Below are 20,756 nucleotides of genomic sequence, written 5' to 3' on the forward strand. Positions count from 1 at the left end.
CACTTAACAACCACCATAGCAACAGACATTCTGGTCCCTATTGTGATTGTAAGTCAAGGACTGCTTGTATAATAAACACATTGCATAATTAATAGAATAGCAGGTTGGAAGGGACCTTGGAGGTCATCTAGTCCAAGCCCCTGCTCTGGCAAGAAACCCTATTATACCATTTCAGGCAAATGGCTGTCTAGTCTCTTCTTAAAACCTCCAGTGTTGGAGTACCCACAACTTCTGGAAGCAAGTTATTCCACTGATTAATTGTTCTAACTGTCAGGAAATTTATCCTTAGTTCTAGGTTGCTTCTCTCCTTGATTAGTTTCCATCCACTGCTTCTTGTTCTGCCTTCAGGTGCTTTGGAGGATAGGCTGACTCCCTCTTCTTTGTGACAGCTCCTTAGATATTGGATAGTAAATATTTTATTGTTTGGACCAGTGGGACACTCTTAAGTGGGAAGTAGCTTTACTTGAAACCCCAACTTAAGTTTGTCTTATTTCCCCATAGAAAAAGGAGAAAAGGTGGGAACTCACCTTGTGGGCCATCAAACTTGGCTTTTTTGACTGGAAGAATAAAGAGAAAAGAAAGCAGTTAGTGCTCAGCCCAAAATGAATAAAAATCTGCACAGCCTGATTTGCATAACCTCTTAAGCTGTTCCATGGCTAGGTCTAGGATGTCATGCAAACCATACCATGAATTCCATTGCGGTTAAAAAGAATTGCATTAGTGACTGTCCGATTTTCATGTCGCAGTAAGACAGACGTAAGGAAGCAGGGCTCTGCCTCCTGTGCCCGATTTCTTCCTGCTGGAGGCCCAAAATAGGCCTGAAGTCCCCCCAGAGAGGCAACGAAGCAAGAGGTGATCCTTGTAGATCACAGGAAGATGGTGGTCAACCTGCTTGATCCAAGGAAGCCCTCAGAACCAACAGGAGAAAGACTGTCCACACCCATGCAACTAGTTGGAAGCTGCTGATCTCCGGAGAAAAAAAGCAGCATCTAACAAGCATGAGCAACATGTTTGAATCTGAGTGAGATTATTTTCCTTCCTCTATGATTTTAAAACCTGTTCTTGGAAAAAAGTGACCTGAAAGCAAGGAAACTCCCAGAACTAAAGGGAGGGGGGGTTTCCTTTTTTTTCTCCCAGAATAAAAGCAGCAGTTTAAGCTTTCTTAGGGGAAAATAGAGAAGACTATAAAATTAATTTGGACACAGCAGAGAGAAAAGGGTTTGGGGATTATAATACTTTTTTAAAAAATTACCTTCCTTGAAGACTATTGGAGCAAAGCCTTATAAAAAAAATCCTCACTGGGAAATTACAAAATGGACACCTAATGACATCTAGTGGCAAAAAAAAAGATCTGTTTATATTTTGTCTGGAGTGAGGGAACTTGGCCTAAAGCCCAAGACTAAACTGACTAATAGACTAAATCCTTTGATATCTCTGAACTTCATAGCCCTGTAGATTGCAGCTAGAAAAAGAGAAAAACGTCTTGGGCTGTCTTTTCTGCAGGATGGTTTACAACTAAAACTACAAACTATGTTGAAGTCATCTGGCTTCTTTGAATTACAAAGACCTATAATTTTATAAACCATTCAAAGACAGAGTGAATGGTAAGGAACTATCAACAGTAAGACATTTTGGATTATAATGTTGGCAGATTGGCAACTATGGATTTTGGGACAATTGGTTAGAGTTGGTGTTGGAAGATAGAAGTGGATTATAAACTTTTTTTCCTCTCCCCAATTTTTTTCTTTTTCTTTTTTTCCTTTTTCTTCTTGTTTCCTGGGGAGCCTATTGGATTATAGATTTTTAATCTCAGAACTATTTAAGGACAGTGGAAGCTCAACTTTTGGTGATTTCCCTTGGAGAAGGCCCTATGAACTATTAACTTGGAATAGTAGGACCTTGCAGATTATAAATTCTGACTGAGCGATAACCCTGGATTTTGGACAACTGCTCCAGAAGTGATTCTCACAAACAAAAGTGGATTACAAAACTTTTTTCTTTGTGCTCCCTTTTCTTTCAGGGAGTGTATTGGATTACAGAGATTATAGTCAAGAACTATAAGAGTTATTTAAGACAAATTTAAACGATATTGTGGTATTGAACATAAGATTAATGGTTTTGTTTAAGGCAGGCATTTGAGAAAAGTATTAGAGCTGACAAAAGATTTGGGGGGTGGAAACAAAAATGACTGTTCTGAATTTAGCTAAAACTGGCAAGAAAACACCCTAAATCCCATCCTCCACCTCTGCAAGCCCTGTGTATCAGAGATCAATCAAAGCAATGCTTCAACAAGAAAAATCTACCAGTTTTCAGAAGGAAATGCAAGCGGCATTACAAGCAATCCAAGAGGCAATCTCCTCTCACAAAGAAGATACAAGGAAAAATCATGAGGAGACAAAAGACAACTTTGATAAAATGAATCAAGAAATTCACATAACATAAACTCTCAACTAGAAAGCTTCCAACAGATGTTTACAAAGAATGAACAAAGAATTCATAAAATAGAAGACAAATCAGTAGCGACTGATCAGAAGATGGAAGAAATAAAAGATGAAAATCAGAGGCTGATGCAGGCAAATAGACAATTGGAGGATTCAATGGCAGTTTTGGAAATGGAAAAGGCATCTTATTTTTTAAGATTTCAAAACATAATGGAAGACAAGGAAGAGGACCTCGTGGACTTGATAACATAGCTATTGGCTGAAGCACTGAAAATTGGGAAACAGAAAATGGAAGGAGAGATAGACCAGATATTTCAAGTCAATTCAAGCTACGCGAGGAGAAATAAAGTCCCTAGAGAAGTACATGTTAGATTCGTCAAAAGATCTATAAGAGATGAGATATTGAGAAGAGCGAGAGATGATCCTCTGCGTTACAAAGAAAAGGAAATTTTACTGTTGAAGCAGATCCCTAGGAATTCCTGACCTGAAAAGTAATTGAAAAAGGAGTGAAGTTTAGATGGCTGATTCTGGAAGGGATTTTAATTAATGGGGACAAGAAAAGATACAGATTGGACTCTGTACTCAAGGCAATACAGTTCTATAAAAGTTACAGAGCTTTTTTAGAAAGGGGAAAGTCCGGAATTTTGTGCAGAGAGAGAAGCAAAAAAACAGGAAGAGATAGCGATAGAAGGAGCAGCCAAACCAAGGGAAGAAGAAACAGAAAACACAAACATAGACGAAGGGGCAAAAGCAAGAGAACAGAGACAGATACGAACAACTAGGAGAATAAAACCTAAATATAACTGAAGGAGATGGAGAAGGAAAATGGGATTCTCTCGATGAATATAAATGGATTGAACTCCCCTGCAAAAAGAAATTTTTTTTACATGACTACAAAAATTTGAAATGGATATAATATATCTGCAAGAAACACATATTAAGAAACAACACTATAAACTGTTGGAACAACCAAAAATCAGGAAAATCCACTTCACAGTAGCACAACAAAAGAAAAGAGGAATAAGGTAAAGGTAAAGGTTCCCCTGCACATGTGTGCTAGTCATTTTTGACTCTCGGGGCCGGTGCTCATCTTCGTTTCAAAGCCGAAGAGCCAGCGCTTGTCTGAGGACATCTCCGTGGTCATGTGGCCGGCATGACTAGATGCCAAAGGCGCACAGAAAGCTGTTACCTTCCCACCGTAGTGGTCCCTATTTTTCTACTTGCATTTTTACGTGCTTTCGAACTGCTAGGTTGGCAGAAGCTGGGACGAGTAACAGGCGCTCACTCTGTTACGCGGCACTCGGGATTTGACCCGCCAAACTGCCGACCTTCTGATCGACAAGCTCAGCGTCCTAACCCACTGAGCCACCGCATCCCTAAAAGAGGAATAGCTTTATATATTAAAGAGACAATGAACCCCAAACAAATCTATGCAGATGAAGAGGGAAGAATATTAATGGTGGAAATAATGATAAATGAAAAACAGATACTGACGGTAGCAATATATGCACCTGATAACAAACAAGAAGACTTTTATCAAACATTACATAAAAAATTGAGGAATTGGAATATCAAAATATTTGCTTAATGGGAGACCTTAATGGAATTGTAGACGGGAAGCTGGATTACAGAAGTAGTAAAATAGGGAAAAAAGGAAGGAATATTCTACCTAAGACTTTCTTTAAAATAGCAGAAGAAATCTGTGTACAGGATATATGTAGAGAAAAGAACCAAAAAAAAAATCATAATATACATTTTACTCAAACAGGCACAAATCATGGTCCAGAACTGATATGATATGGATATCCCCTAAATTAAGCATGATTATACAAGATATCGAGATAAACCAATATACAGGCAGACCATAATCCTATAATCCTATAAAGAGGCGGTAAGAAAAAACTAAGATGGTCTCTGAATCAATCTTTACTGAAAGAGAAAGATTTATTTATTTTTTTAATTCCATTTATATCCCGCCCTTCTCCGAAGACTCAGGGCGGCTTACAAGCTTAGCAGTAGCCTTCATTCTATGTATATGCCTGCTTATTAGGGTTTTCACACACACACCCCAAGCGGCATTATTACAAAGTCAGCTTAATTGCCCCCAACAATCTGGGTCCTCATTTTACCTACCTCGGAAGGATGGAAGGCTGAGTCAACCTTGAGCCTGGTGGGACTCGAACCTGCACTAATTGCAGGCAGCTGGTGTTACTTAAGGAGGCATTAGCCCACTGCTCCACCAAGGCTCAATTTAAAGAAATAGCAATTTAAAAAAATTTCTTTAAATCTCAATTTAAAGAAATTGCAACAAAGGAAATGGATTTTTTCTTTAAAATAAACAAAAAAGAAGAGACATCGCTTCAAAATGTGTGGGATACAGCTAAAGCATATTTTAGAGGCCTGGCTATAACTTACATGGTGAAAAAGAATAAAGAAAAAAAGCAACAACAAACGAAGTTAGAGGAATTTATAAAATTGGAATCAGAACTACAAAGAGATCCACAAAAGAAAACTCTTAAAAAGCAAATGGATATAATAAAACATAAATTAAACTTAGCAGAGACTGAAAAAAATGGCCCAACAAATTAAAAAGGCAAAACAAAACCTTTTTGAAAATGCTAATAAACCGGGTAGGTGGTTACCATACAAATTGAAAAAAGAAAGAGAAAATAAATTGATTAATAAATTGCAAGGTTCAAAAGGCGATTTACAATTCCAAAATGACATAATTAAAAAAATAAAGACTTTTACAAGACACTTTATAACACAGAAGAAACTTCTCAAGAAAAAATAAAGCAATACATAAAGAAGCTGACTTACCAAAAATTTCAGAAGACATCCAAAACATGTCATTGAAAAAAATATCAATGATGGAGGTAACAGAGATCATAAAAAGAAAAAAAAATGATAAGACCCTGGCTTCAGATGGGTTACCTGCAGAGTTTTATACATGCCTACAAGATACATAGAAGGGACGCGGTGGCTCAGTGGGTTAGGACACTGAGCTTGTTGATCAGAAGGTCAGCAGTTTGGCGGGTCGAATCCCGAGTGCTGCGTAGCAGCTTCTGCCAACCTAGCAGTTCGAAAGCATGTAAAAATGCAAGTAGAAAAATAGGGACCACTACGGTGGGAAGGTAACAGCGTTCTGTGCGCCTTTGGCGTCTAGTCATGCCGGCCACATGACCATGGAGACGTCCTCGGACAAGCGCTGGCTCTTCGGCTTTGAAACGGAGATGAGCACCGGCCCCTAGAGTCAGAAACGACTAGCACACACGTGCGGGGGAACCTTTACCTTTACAAGATACATTAAGCCCATTAATGAAAGAACTGTGTATCGAGGTACTTTTAGAGCCTAAAATACCAAATACTTGGATAGAAGCCAATGTTATTTTAATACCCAAAGAAGATTCAGACTTGACACAGATAAAGAATTATAGACCAATATCCCTATTAAACGTGGACTATAAAATTTTTGCTTCAATAATAGCAGAAGATTAAAGAGATTTTTGACTGAATTTATACATACAGACCAAAATGGTTGTTTACCTAAGAGACAAATAAAAAATAATTTAAGAATGATTTTAGATACTTTGGAATACTTTTAAATGTACCAAGGGAAGCAGATGTCGCTAATATTTCTAGATGCACAGAAGACTTTTGATAATGTAAATTGGCAATTTATGATTCAACAATTAAACGAAATGGACTTTGGAGAAAGCTTTATAAATATAATTAAAACAATTTATCATAGACAAATAGCTAAAGTAATCGTAAATGGAGATTTTACAGAAAATTTTAATATTAAAAAAGGCACAAGACAAGAATGACCATTATCCCCATTATTATTTATATTAACACTGGAAGCATTGAATAGAAATATTAGGCAAGACTCAGAAATCAAAGGAATGGAGATAAAAGATGAAAAACATAAACAACAAGCATTCGCAGATGACTTGGTTTTTATATTAGAAGACCCACTTGAGACAAGCCTCAAGCTTCTGAAAAAGATAGAAAAATTTGGAGAAATGTCAGGATTGAAAATAAACAGAGAAAAGACCAAAGTGATAACCAAAACCCTTACAGATAAACCAAAAAATCAGTTATCAGAAAAAATAGATCTTCAAATAGTTAACAAAGTTAAATACTTGAGGATATACTTAACAGCAAGATGTGCAACAATAAAAGAAGACAATTATGTAAAATTATTAAAACAAATAAAACTAGACTTGGAAAAATGGAAAAATCTACAACCTTCAGTGCTAGGGAGAGTATAGCAACGGTGAAGATGAATATTTTACCATAATTACTCTTTTTATTTCAAACAATGCCTATAAAACTGGGGGAAAATTCTTTGATGAATTAAATACATTGATCTTGAAATTTATTTGGCAAGGAAAAAAAGCCAGAATCAGATTGAAAATGCTACAAGAAGCGAAAGAAAATGGAGAAATTTGGGTTGCCAGACTGGGCTTTATATTATCAAGCATCTGTATTAACGTGGTTAAAAGAATGGATAACTCTTAGACATACAGTAAAAGATTACTATACCTAGAAGGGCATACAACTTGGATGGCATGCCTTCCTATGTTATGGGAGGAATAAAATACATAGATACTTTCAAAACCACTTCTTCTAGAATGGGAAAAGGTAAAAGTGAAAATTTACATGAAAATATCTGGATGGCTTTCAACAATGGAAGCGTTTGTTTACCCAAACCTGATTAACTATGAGAAAATTGTGACTTACAAAGACATTTTGAATATTGAAGGGAAGCTAAAATCTAGACAAGAACTGTTAAGAACAGGACATTGATCTATCATGGTGGCCACACCTGCAAATTCAAACGAGATATGAAAAAAAAATGCTAAATCATCTGGTTTTTATAAAGAACAGACAGAATTTGACCAGATATTACTGACATCAGATGAAAAATTGATTAAGAAACTGTATAGTATATGTTAAGTTTAAAGACAGAAGAGGAACAATTTAAAGAAACAATGATAATATAGGCAAAAACTTTGGGCATAACATAGAGTTAGAAAACTGGCAAAGCCTTTCGGAAAGAAACGCTAAAATAACAAAGGCGGTGGCTTACAAAGAAAACCTGTATAAAATATTTTACAGATGGCATTTAACATCTATGAGGTTAGCAAAAATGTTCAAAAATATGTCTAGTAATTGTTGGAAATGTAGACAAAAACCAGGCACATACTATCATCTTTGGTGGCCATGCCCTAAGCCAAAAGATTTTGGTCAAGAATACATATATGGTTAGAGAAAATGACAAAAAAAAACATGTAGATTTTAAGCCAGAATTATTTTTGTTAGGTATAATTGTAGGAAATTATGAGAAAGAGTGTGTATATTTAATGTTACATGTACTAACTGCAGCGAGAATTGCTCAACATTGGAAAGATGAAGAATTAAGAAAATTTTGGACTGTGCAGAAATGGACAGACTTACACTGAAAATGAAAGAGAAAGAAGAGACATGTCAAACTCGTGACGTCACGTGACATCGCGCAATGTATTGGAGATTTTTCCTCATTGCCGCCAATGGGGTGGGCACGGTTTCCTGGTGACGCGTCCAGCCCACAGGCCGGCAGTTTGACACCCCTGCTTTAGAACATGGGATACATTTTATCAATGGCTAAGAAAATGAGGTAGAGAGAATGGAGTTTTTAAACATGTATTAGAAAGCTAAATATTGGAACCCAGACAACATGTTGCTGATAAAATATTAAGGATTTGTGATTATAAAAAATTAATAAAATATTTTTTAAAAAAGGAATTGCATTGGCCACAGTTCCTAACCATGGCTTGATGTTAGCTGAGTATCGTTTGGAACCAGACTAATGTCTACTTTAAGCAGCCGTTAGAGACAGCAGGGAGAACTGCACCCATAGACTAATACTGTCCTCCAACAGCAGCATTGCTGTTCTCCAAAGGGTGTGTGCATATGTGTCAAAATCTGCAAAATGTTGCACAAGGCATTGAAATAGATATTTCAGTCATCACGCTATCCCTGCCAATTTGCAGATTTTGACAGTCCCCAGATGTACCTGCTGCTCCTCTTCATTTTCCTATATGCTCCAGATAGGAGGAGGGTTATTTTTGAAAATTGCAAGAAGCATTATTGGATAGCTTTCAGGCTTTCTTTAATAGTTTTAAAATATGCAAATATAAAAGAAAAAGTATCAGGCGAGCAAACCCACTATAACAGTGGTGTCAAATTCAATTTCATTGAGGGCCACATCAGCATTGCGGTTGCCCTCAGGGGGCCGGGTGGGCATGGCCAGGGTGGGCATGACCTACTGGGTGGGCGTGGCTAGAGTGCATATGGCCTACTGGGTGGGCATGGCCAGCTCTACATCGTTCGCATCAAGGGTGCCTATGGGGGCCTGGGCAGGAGTGGGACAGATCTGAGGGTCTCTGGCAGAAGGAGGGTGTCTGGGCCAGGGCCAAGGCAGTGGGGGCCGTTCCCTCACTGTTTCCAGGATGGCTTCGCGGGCCACATGAAACCACTTTGCGGGCCGGATCCGGCCCCCGGGCCTTGTGTTTGACATGTCTGCACTATAACATGTATGGAACCTCCCTTAATATCACAAATCTCAGATTTTTGCAGTACTGCATCTCAAAAATTAAACTTTCACTTGGCGAGGAAACAGGCCATAGCTATTCCTAGTAAATATAACAGACTTCAGCTTAGAAGACATTTTTTCAACCTTTCCAGCTGTACTTTGGACTATAAAGGTAAAGATAAATGTTGGCCCTGTCCAGTCGTGCCTGACTCTAGGCAGTGGTAATTCATCCCTGTTTCTTAGCCAAGGGTCAGTGTTGTACAAAGACATTTCTGTGGTCATGTGACCAGCAAGACTATATGCCGAGGCGCATGGAACACTGTTATCTTCCCACTGAAGTGGTACCTATTTATCTATATGCATTTGCTTGCTTTCAAACTGCTAAATGGGCATGAGCTGTAGCAGGTAATGGGAGCTCACCCTGTTGCGTGGTGCTTGAGTCTCGAACCTGGGCTGTCAGCTGACAAGCTCAGCATCTTTAACCACTGAGCCATTGTACAACCCCCCCCAACTTGGACTATAGCTCCCACATCCCAAATAACTATAACCATCAAGCTGGGCATGCTGGGCTTTGTATTCCCAGCACATCTGGAAAGAACCAGAAGGGAGAAGTCTGGTTCAGAAGAACTGCATCACTACTCTCATTATTCTTTGCAAATCATATTTCCGGTGTGGCTGGAAAATTGGACTAAATCCATTTTCCTCGCTCCTGGAACAGCATTAACCTACTTCTGAGCCATGAATGACATTGTTTGCAGCATTGTGATGAAGCCTGAGGCAAGTAATGAGGGAGGTGTATTTTTCCTCACTTGCCCTGAATTGCTCAACTCCCACACTCTTGAATGACTCAGGACTGGTACAGACCATCATCTCTCACTTACATAGTTTTGCATTTGTCATTTATAGGTTTTCCTACAGTGCATACACATAGCTCTAAACACATACAATGGCACTATTTTCATATTAGTGTCTTCCTCTTTCTATATGTTTCGCATGATTTATTTTTTTATTTTTATTTTAATTCCATTTATATCCCGCCCTTCTCCGAAGACTCAGGGCGGCTTACAAACTTAACAGTAGCCTTCATTCTATGTATATGCCTGCTTATTAGGGCTTTCACACACACCCCAAGCGGCATTACTACAAAGTCAGCTTAATTGCCCCCAACAATCTGGGTCTCGGAAGGATGGAAAGCTGAGTCAACCTTGAGCCTGGTGGGATGCGAACCTGCACTAATTGCAGGCAGCTGGTGTTACTTTAGGAGGCATTAGCCCACTGCTCCACCAAGGCTACCTGGATGCCCAGGATGACCACTGGCTGTCTTTCTAGATCAATATTTCTTAATCTTAGTGACTTTAAGATATGTGGACTTCAGCTCCCAGAATTCTGGTAGAAGAATTCCGAGAGTTGAAATCCACACATCTTAAAATCATTGAAGTTAAGAAATACTGTTCTAAATACTGAATGATGATAATGGAGCAACTTTCTATTCACCTTTCACAACATCCAAATAGCCTTTGCAGGAGCAAAGATGCTGGACTGGGTCAGGGGATGCCCTTTCAAGAACTAAGTTGCTTAGTGTAATTAAAGCCAAGGCATTGCTATCAGATACCCCAAATCAAAGGCCTTTTAGAATTAAGTTTAAACCATAGACTAAAGAAGTCTTAGAAGTAATTGTTGGATTCTTCCATTTCTCTCTTCACCAGCTTTAACACTATGCAGCCTCTAAAGGTGTATATGTCTCTATATCTCTATATCTTCATCCAGTCAGTTTTGACTCCCAAAAACGCCCAGAGGTGTGAATTCACTGTTCAAATTTGCAACACCAAGCAATAACCGACATCTTCGGCTGGAAATGTTCTCCTAGCTTCTTCTTAAGCTCAGCGTAGGAGACTGATTCCAGCGGCGTCGGGGCAAACAGATTTTCGGCCAGGTCGAATGTGGCTGGGCTGGACTCACAGAGCAGCGTGGTGGCCTTCAGCCCATCTTCTGCGACCTGATTTGCCTGGAGGTAGTTTTCTACCTGGGACAAGTAGGATGGCCATCCCTCCGGACACTTGATATCAAACTCTCACAGCCTTCCAACCTTAGGCATTCTTCAGGTCTTCTCGGCTGGTTCCTGCGTCTTCTGATCCTGCTTCTCTGATGCCCAGGAACTGATCCACTGAGCATGTGGTCGCTAGCATGTCTGGCTAGCTAACCGAAATGCCTTTTCCCACCAGGCGTGCACTGCCTCTCCCCTAGTGAACTTCAGCTCTTTCGGATAAGCAGGATCCCACCTTTGTCGCCAGTGTTGTGTAGTGAGTTCGTTGCACAGGAATGGAGACAAAGCAAGTGAGTTCAGCAATGGTCATGTTTATTTGCTTGCAGGATCTGAATTGAGAACTGGGCTGCAGCCTGCAGCAATTTATAGTCTGGCCCCTAAGCGGCAGCCAATAGGTTTAAAGCAACCCATTGCCGCCTAGGGGCAGCCAATAGCAGCACTGAAGACGGGGAGTCTGAGTTGCTGGAGAGCCGTTAGCTAGCTCCAGCTTACCACGTGGTGTTACAGTTGAGCCCAATACATAACACCCAGTTTATAATTATGGCATTCGCTTAACAACCACTGCAAACAAGTCATAAAACTGGGTCAGCCACATGGATGCCTTGACTTACAATCATCATAACTTCCAACAGAAATTCCAGGCTTACAGTCATAAGTCAAGGATCTCCTGTAATATAAATAACTGATATGCAACTCAGAGCCATTCCTCACTTGTGCCTAGCTGTGACTCAAACACACCCTGGCTACCTTTGTGTGTGTGTGTGTGTGTGTGTGTGTGTGTGTGTGTGCTGTGTCCTCACAGGATCACCTTCTTCCAATCCTCAGCCATAGAGAGACTATCCTTAAAGAGCACAAGTTTTTCCTCTTTTATCCTAAAACACTGTTTCTCATTTCCCAATAACCATTTGATGGTTGGCATGGTCAGGTGACTCCTATGATAACTCCTATTGGCTGCTTTAGGCTGGGGTGGGCATGTCCCCTTCCCTTTATTTCCCAGCCCTATGTGTGCTTTTGGCTTTGGCTGTGTGGAGGGTTTGTCTCTGTTTTTGATGGAGATCTGGATCAGCAGGGGAGTAGGGGGATGGTGGTTTTTGTGATGAAGTGGGAGACCGAGAGTCAACAACTCTCCTTGGCTGCTGCATTGTGCACAATATGTTGGGGTGGTATTGAACATGGGTTTAGGAATTGCTAAACTGTCTTCACAAGCAGCCTGACTATTAGCTGATATCAGCCCTGTTGAAGACAGAAGTCTTAACACTGAAATTTACAGAAAACCCACACATACAAATCAATATCTACATTTTGATTCTCACCACCCACTGGAACACAAAATGGGAGTGATCAGAACCCTATACTACTGAAAGTTTGCCTACCGGCAAAAAATGAAAAAGCAAAATAAATAGAACATATCAAGGAAGCCCTCAGAACTTAACTTGTGGCTATCCCAACTGGGCCTACATCAAATCCAAAAAAAGACCTGTTATATACTGGGTTCATTGCTTGATTGACGAGACAAGGCAAGTGAGTTCAGCAAGAATCATTCTTTATTTGCTTACAGGAACTGAAGTGAGAAACGGCTGCGAATGTAGCTATTTATACCCTGGCCTCTAGGTGGCAGCCAATAGGTTTAAAGCAACCTATTGCTGCCCTAGAGACAGCCAATGGCGGCGCTGGAGACGGGTTGTCTGAGGAGCTGGGAGCCGTTAGCCAGCTTCCCTGCTTAAACAATCTTCCAACAATTAACCCCACGTGATACTCTTTAGTAAGACAAAACCCAATACATCACAAGACCCATCAGGAGCTCCTCCATAACAGACAAAGAAGAGAACAACAAACAAAGCAACATTGTCATTCCATCCATTGCAGGAATATCCAAAAAGCTCAGGAGGATTTTCAACCAACACAATATATACACAAACACTTTAAACCCCAAAATACACTAAGGCAGAAGCTTGTCCACCCCAAGGATAAGACACCAGACACAAACTGAGCAATGTGATATATGCAGTACAATGCAGTGAGACATGTTCAGATCTGTACATTGGAGAAACAAAACAACCACTTCACAAACGCATGGCACCACATAGGAGAACAAACCCATTAGGACAAGATTCAGCAGTACATCTGCTTTTGAAAGACAAAGGTCACTCTTTTGAAGATAGCAAAGTCCACATTCTGGACAGAGAGGACCACTGGCTTGAAAGAGGGGTCAAAGAGGCCATCTATATTAAGATTGAACAGCCCTCTCTCAACAGAGAGGGAGCGATACAACACCACCTATCTCCTGTTTAGAACACAACCCTTTCAGAAGTTCCAAGAAGGCTCCACACCCTTTTGCACTATTCAGATGACCCTGAGGGCACAAATAAACCTCCAAGTGGCCTCAATGACTCTCAGAAAGAGGGCTAATGAGCAGATGACTTCAAGGAATATAAATTCTTCCATCCTCTACCATTCAGTCAGAACTGAAGAAGCTTCGTGGATGAGAAGCAACACCTCTTCAAAGAAAAACAAAGTCCAGTTGCCTTTTGAAAAAAGCACCTTTGGGACACCCTGGGTCAAAATTTGCTTTCTCCTCTGTGCCCTTCTCATGTTAATCAATGCATCTGGTGGATAATTCCTGCCAGCTTGTGGGGGAGTGAGAGAAACAAAGTCAAGAGGTTGATAACTATTCTTAATGTAGCTTACAGATAAAGGCAGCAATATTTGCGGGATATCGTCCTTGATAGGACAGCATCAGCCCTTCGAGGTAGGACGGGTCAAGAAGAGTCACAGGATGGGCTCCACAAGTGCGACTTATTAGTTGTTGGGTAGAGCTGTAAATCCTGTCACCCTTTTAAAGACAATATTGTGAAGGCAGACTTCCTTATACTTTCTCTTTTCCCAAGGCTAAGTAGCAGTTTCACTTTTCCCAGTTCCTTCTCAACATCAGAAACTTTGCAAAGAGGTGTCACAGTGAGGGCACAACAGTCTAGCCTTATTTAGTTTCCAAGGACTTTTACCACTTTAATTTGCTGTGAGGAAGAAACAACAGGCAAGCCGTCACTAACAACAAAATTATAATTAGTTCTCAACTGACAGCTTACAATGTAGTTTAGTGACCATTCAAAGTTACAGTAGCCCTGTGAAAAGTGACTTATGACCAGTCCTCGCACTTACGACAATTGCAGCATCCTCTCAGTCAAGAGATCACTATTCAGGTCCTGGCAACTGGCATGTGTTTATGATGGTTGCAGCCGCCCAGGGTCATATGATAGCCTCTGCAACCTTCCCAGCCAGCTTCCGACAAGCAAATTCAACGGGGGAAGCCTGATTTGCTTAATGACTGCAGAATTCACTTAACAATTGCAGCAGTTCACTTCACCATGGCAACAAAAGGTTTTAACATCAGGCTTGACTCACTTAACAACCACCTTGCTTAGCATCAGAAATTCTGGTCCAGTTGTGGTTGTAAGTTGAGGACCTGTACTGGGGGAGATTAGGAATTTTTGCATACAATACAGAAGGTCTGTGGACAGGAATATGTTGAAGTTCCACAGAAAGCAGAAAAAGCTAGCTCTTAGTTCATTTAGTATATTCTTAATTATTCAAGACCTGGGGGGGGGTGCGATGGCTCAGTGGTTAAAAATGCTGAGCTGACAGCACAGGTTCGAGACCTGAGCGATGTGCAAAGGGATGAGCTCCTGTTCCTTGCCCCAGCTCCTGTCCACATAGCAGTTCAAAAGCATGCAAATGCAAGTAGATTAATAGGTACCACTTTGGTGGGAAGGTAATAGCATGCCATGTGCCTTTGGCGTATAGCCATGCTGGCTACATGACCACAGAAAATGTCTTCGGATAATGCTGAGTCCCTGGGCTAAGAAACCAGGATGAGCACCGTGTCTTAGAATCAGACATGATTCTGATTATTCAAGAACTTAGTAGCACCTAATGAAAGCATGCAGCCTATTTCTACATTTCATTTCATTTCTTTATTTAGTTTCTATATAGCCCACCCCAGCCAGTGACTAAGGACTGATTTTTTTTCCCTTCTGTTCAATTGTGATGCAATTTTCTTGGCAAGCTTTTCAGAAGCGGTTTGCCATGGCATCCTTAGCTAAATCTTAAAGCCCTGCTTTCATTTTGAAAATATATTGTTTTATTTCCTGTCTTGGCTCTAGGAATTATGGAAAATTCAAACAGCTGCACTATTTTATAATCCCTGAGGTGGCCTGATTAAGCTATTATACTCATATGAATTGGAGATTCATTCAAATTTGGTTACATATTTCCCAGCATCATTGCTTTGACAGTACCTATGTGTATCAGACCCATTCAAAAAAATGTTAATATTTCTTCATACATTTACATGAGATTTCCACCGACAATCCTTCAATGAATACAAATGCAAACACAGACTAGCCAGCCTAACATTCAGGGGGTGGTCAAAACATCGAGATAACTGTGCGCTCCCACAGGGAGGGCCTCCTTAGGGTTCCGCCGGTTAGCGAATGCCAACGGATGGTTCCAAGGGGGAGGGCATTCTCTGTGGGCGCGCCTGCCCTATGGAATGAACTGCCGGTAGAACTTCGGACTGCCCCAGACCTTCGCTCGTTTCGCTGGGACCTTAAAACTTGGTTGTTTGATCTTGCTGGCCTGGACTGAGGGGTATTTAATTTTAATTTTAATTTTAATTTTAATTAATTTTAATTTTAATTTTAATTTTAATTTTAATTTGTTTAATTGTGGGCTAGTCTTATTTAATTCTATTTTAAAGTGTACTTATTTGTATTGTTTTAACTCGCCCTGTAAACCGCCCTGAGTCCTTCAGGAATAGGGCGGTATATAAAATCAAATAAATAAATAAATAAATAAATAAATAAATAAATAAATAAATAAATAAATAAATAAATAAATAAATAAATAAATAAATAAATAAATAAACAAACAAATAAATAAATAAATAACAGTTGTGATTGCATATAACCACCCTTTTCCACAGACTTTTTTGTTTACATTTTTTACCAATATCTGCCCACAAACAAAGGTTAAGAGAATATTGGTATATTTGTAAATTATCAAATACTTTCCAAAAGTATACATGCACACCTGAAAATTCGTAAAGCAAGGTACTTAAACCATTTTGAAGCACGCATACCCACAGAGCTATTTTTTTTGTTAAACTGTGTTTGTACAAGATGCTTGAAGTTTTGTTGATCTCCTATCACATAAGACCTTTAACTTGGTTTGGTGAACAGGCAGCAGATGGATGTGTACAAGATGCAGTTTCATTGGCTTTAAGTTAAAAGGAGGGAGGGAGGAGTCAGGCTTAATTCTGTATTCAAGTTAAACATGTGTGAATGCGGCAAATATGAATCCAGGATTAAAAAGCTAAAGGAGAATGGTCAATTCCATTGGTTCTGCTTTCGAACAAAGAGCTGCAGATGCAAACGTCCAAAATTGGAGCTAAATAATCAGATAATCTTATATAGTCTGCTAGATACCTGCCAGCTGATAAATCTATATCTTTGACAGATTGAGAATGTAAAGCATTTTTGCATCCAAAAGGCAGAAGAATGTCCTCCGAGATTCTTTTTCTATTACTGAAGCTTTCTGGGATGAGGAAGCAAACAAAATCACATCGTGTCAGGTGCAGAGAAAAATCGGCAGCCACCTACAGAACAGGTGCTCTGTGTCTCCTGCTGTCTCTGTTGATGAGGCATTTTCTTGCGTACAGGATGATCCTGGTGAAGAAATAGCTCCAGCCTCTCCTCCTTTCTCTAGCTTTGCAAACTGGGACCTGGGGATGGGGGATTGTGCCTCTTCGGTAGGGAGCTGATAACTGAATTACCAGATAGTTTTTCCAAAGCAAAAATGCAGGTAGCCCTTGATTTACAAGCATTTGTTTAGTGACCGCTCAAAGTGACAAAGGCACTGAAAAAGTGACATGACCGGTCCTCATATTTATGGTCGTTGCAGCTTCCCCACAGCCACATGATCAAAAACTGGGTGGTGGGAAAACATATATTTGATGGTGGCAGCATCCCAGGGTCATGGGATTGCCCTCTGCAACCTTCCCAGCTGGCTTCCAACAAGCAAAGTTAATGGGGAATGGAGGAAGCCAAATTCACTTGATTCACTGAATAACTGCAGTGATTCACTGAACAATCTTATTTTTTTAAAAAAAGTCATAAAATTGGGCACAACCATACTTAATCGACTTGCTTAGCAACAGAAATTCTGGTCCCAATTGTGGCTTTAAGTTGAGGACTACCTGCATGCCAGTAGAGTTCAGTAAAGCTTTCAGGTGCTTTGCACCTTTTGCCTGCTTCTCTGGTAGTAATGCGTGTGACTTTATTGGCCAAACAGTTAAAAAGATATAAGGGCAACCCTGGATGTCACTATATCAATGGCTTTTTCTGTAAATATGAGCTGGTTGCCGAGTGCCTGGAATTTGATCATGTGACTAGAGGAGGAAGCAACATAGACTCTTCAGAACCAGGTACCTTAGGGGGTCTGTCATAACTTTGAATGGTTGCTACAGTCAAGGGCTACCTGTAGTAAAAACCCAGTATATCCCCCAGTCTCAGTGACTGACCAGCATCATTTATGTCTTCTCTGACAAGAAGAACCACGGGCTAATATGTACAATTCCTGCTCTATTGGTGTGCACTATAGTTCCTTCTTCCTATATGCACCTCTTGTGTAACAGAGACTCAATCCATATACAGTGGTACCTTAGTACTCAACTGCTTTGAAACTCATCGAATTTGGTATTCCATGCATTTTGATACAAAAATTTTGTCCAACAACAAAGATGATTAGGGGACTGGAGGCTAAAACATATAAGGAACGGTTGCTGGAATTGGGCATATCTAGTTTAATGAAGAGAAGGGCAAGGGGGGACATGATAGCAGTCTTCCAATATCTCAGGGGCTGCCACAAAGAATAGGGAGTCAAGCTATTCTCCAAAGCACCTGAAAGCAGGACAAGAAGCAACGGATGGAAACTAGTCAAGGAGAGAAGCAACCTAGAACTAAGGAGAAACTTCCTGACAGTTAGAACAACTAACCAGTGGAACAACCTGCCTCCAGAAGCAGTGAATGCTCCAACACTGGAAGTTTTTAAGAAGAGACTGGCCAGCCATTTGTCTGAAATGGTATAGGGCTTCCTATCTAAGCAGGGGGTTGGACTAGATGACCTCCAAGGTCCCTTCCAACTATTATTGTTGTTGTTGTTGTTGTTATTATTATTATTATTATTATTATTATTATTATTATTATTATTATTATTATTATTATTATGAGATCTAGATTGAAATCCTCAGAGCTGCTATTATTATTTTGTTTTTAGACAAAGATATCCCTTAAAAAGTTGACAGGATAAAATAAAAGACAGAAGGAGACCTATTCTTACCTTCTCATAGATCCTTGGAATAAAGATGAAGTAGATTTTTTTTTAAGTATTCCAAAATAACTTTCTTCCATGTAGCTTGTCTGCCAGATTCTATTTCCTTTCTTTCAAATTTATTATTCTATTTTTAATCTTCCACTTGCTTTTTTTGCATTGCAGATTACATGTGCAGACAAAAACACACACATGTGCCTCCAATAACGCACTGAAAACCAAGAGAACGCGTAGTATTTCCTCTTTACATTTTTATGAACCTGTATAAAAAAATGAGCTCTGGGCTTTAAGAATTGCCATTCTTCTAACCCAAGGGTAGGCAACCTCGGCTCTTTTATGACTCATGGACTTCAACTCCCAGAATTCCTGAGTCAGCTGACTCAGGAATTCTGGGAGTTGAAGTCCATGAGTCATAAAAGAGCCGAGGTTGCCTACCCCTGTTCTAACCCATCTAATTCTCCTTATTAAGAGAGAAAGAGCCAGCCAAAGAACTACTGTAGTGTGCTGCATTAGACACAATATTGGATTTAACCCCCCCCAAAAAAATGTGTTCAAATTTGTACCATCCACTGGGGGGAAACAAATCTCATCAAGGGATCTTTGACTCAGCTCCCTTCTTTCAGGCTTCTCTACAGGGCAAGGTTGTGCTTTTCATGTGCAACTTCTCCAAGAACCATGGTTTGGGAGAATTGTGCATCATGGAACCAGGTTGATATTCCATTGGGCCTTTGTCTTGTTCTTCTCATCATTTTCTTTGCCAACAAAACATTTACAAGGGAGAGAAAAGCTAGGCTCGATGCTCTTTTTCAACTGTTTGCTACTTTTAAATGCACCATTAGGAAGGGGTAATGGCCTAATTTCCAAAATGCAGCAAGCTGTTGCAAAAGGATCCTCCTCCTCCTCCTCCTCCTCCTCCTCCTCCTCCTCCTCCTCCTCCTCCTCCTCCTCCCACAGCTGGCACACCATCAGCCAGCTAAGCTCTACAATTAACAGCTCTCCACAAAGTCTGTCTTGAAAGCAATACATCAGTTTGGGCTCAGGACTGAAAATAGCAACTCGCTGGGAAGGCGTAATTGCAAAGAATCAGGGAAAGCTGCAGCCCCCCCCCCTCCCCATCTTCCCAATGCAAGGATCGCACCTCTATTTGGGGATGACAAGGATTTGCTGCTGTGTCTCAGAGGCTTCCTCAGTGGCAAAACCGAGGCTATTTCTCCTGGTGGCCAGCTCTGTAAATCATATTTTGAAGAGGAAATGAGATCTAAGCCTGTGTGAACCACTGTCATGACCAGTTCACAAAGCACCATTCTGAGGACCCCCTCGGGCTTAGCTCTATGGGGTACCCAGTTGCTCTGGAGAGCCGCATGTCCTATACCAGCGGTAGGCAATTCCTGCTGGCTCAGGAATTCTGGGAGTTGAAGTCCACGAGTCATAAAAGAGCCAAGGTTGCCTACCCCTGTCCTATACTATAGGGGAAAAAATGACTGTTTCCAAGGGTGGCTTGGGAAGGCAGCTGTCCTGGGACCCTTTTTATTTTATTTTTAAAATCCGCCTTTATTATTGTTCTTTTTAGAAATAATTCAAGGCAGCAAGCATACATAATTATTCCTTCTTCCTTTTATTTCCTCCACCCTGTGAGGTAGGTGGGGTTGAGAGAGAGTGACTGACCCAAAGTCACCCAGCCAGTTTTCATGCCTAAGGTGCGGACTAGAACTCACAGTCTCCTGGTTTCTAGGCTACCACTTTAACCACTACACCAAACTGGTTCTTGATTTGTGTCGTCTCCTGGTTTGCTGCCTGAAGTAGCCTTATCAATCTTTCCCAATCCAAGCCATCAGCAAACCAGAAACAGCCATTGTTTGGTATTTTCTTTTTCCTTTCTTGATATATTTATATTTTATATTGTCTTGTTAAACACTTTTCAATACAGCTTCGCACAAAAGAATAGCCCCCTGATTTACACCTAAAACAATTGCATACAATCATCAGAAGCTTAGCCTCAAGGTCCAAGGCCAGTGGTTTTTTTAAGGAGAAGAAATCCATGTGCCTCTCCCAACTTCCAGTTCTCCAGATGTTTTGTACTATAACCCCTAGAATCCCAGACCATTGGTCAAGTTGGGGCCCAATTGGTTAGTGGCATGGTCTGAAGCCATCTGGCCGTTGAAATCTATACATCTCAAAGTTGCCAAGGTTGGAAAACACTGCCCTATTTGGATTTGACTTACGATGATAGGCAACTTCTTTGTCTCAAATGCAATTATTTGGATACATACAGTAGCACATCCTTTGCTGGAAATCTGCACTATCA

General features: G+C 40.3%; 1 protein-coding gene across 1 annotated transcript in view; it reads right to left on the minus strand.

The window, feature by feature from the left end:
• The window catches only part of UNC13A (unc-13 homolog A), a gene marked incomplete at both ends in the record, with an annotated part of 128,940 nt that overhangs the window by 95,900 nt on the left and 12,284 nt on the right, over positions 1-20,756 (minus strand). Inside the window, one exon of the mRNA XM_083349459.1 lies at positions 528-557. Coding sequence (XP_083205585.1) covers positions 528-557 — 30 coding nt within the window. The remainder of the gene's footprint in view (positions 1-527; positions 558-20,756) is intronic.

The sequence above is a fragment of the Vipera ursinii genome, assembly GCF_947247035.1.
Source record: "Vipera ursinii genome assembly, chromosome: 1".
NCBI classification, from domain to species: domain Eukaryota; kingdom Metazoa; phylum Chordata; class Lepidosauria; order Squamata; family Viperidae; genus Vipera; species Vipera ursinii.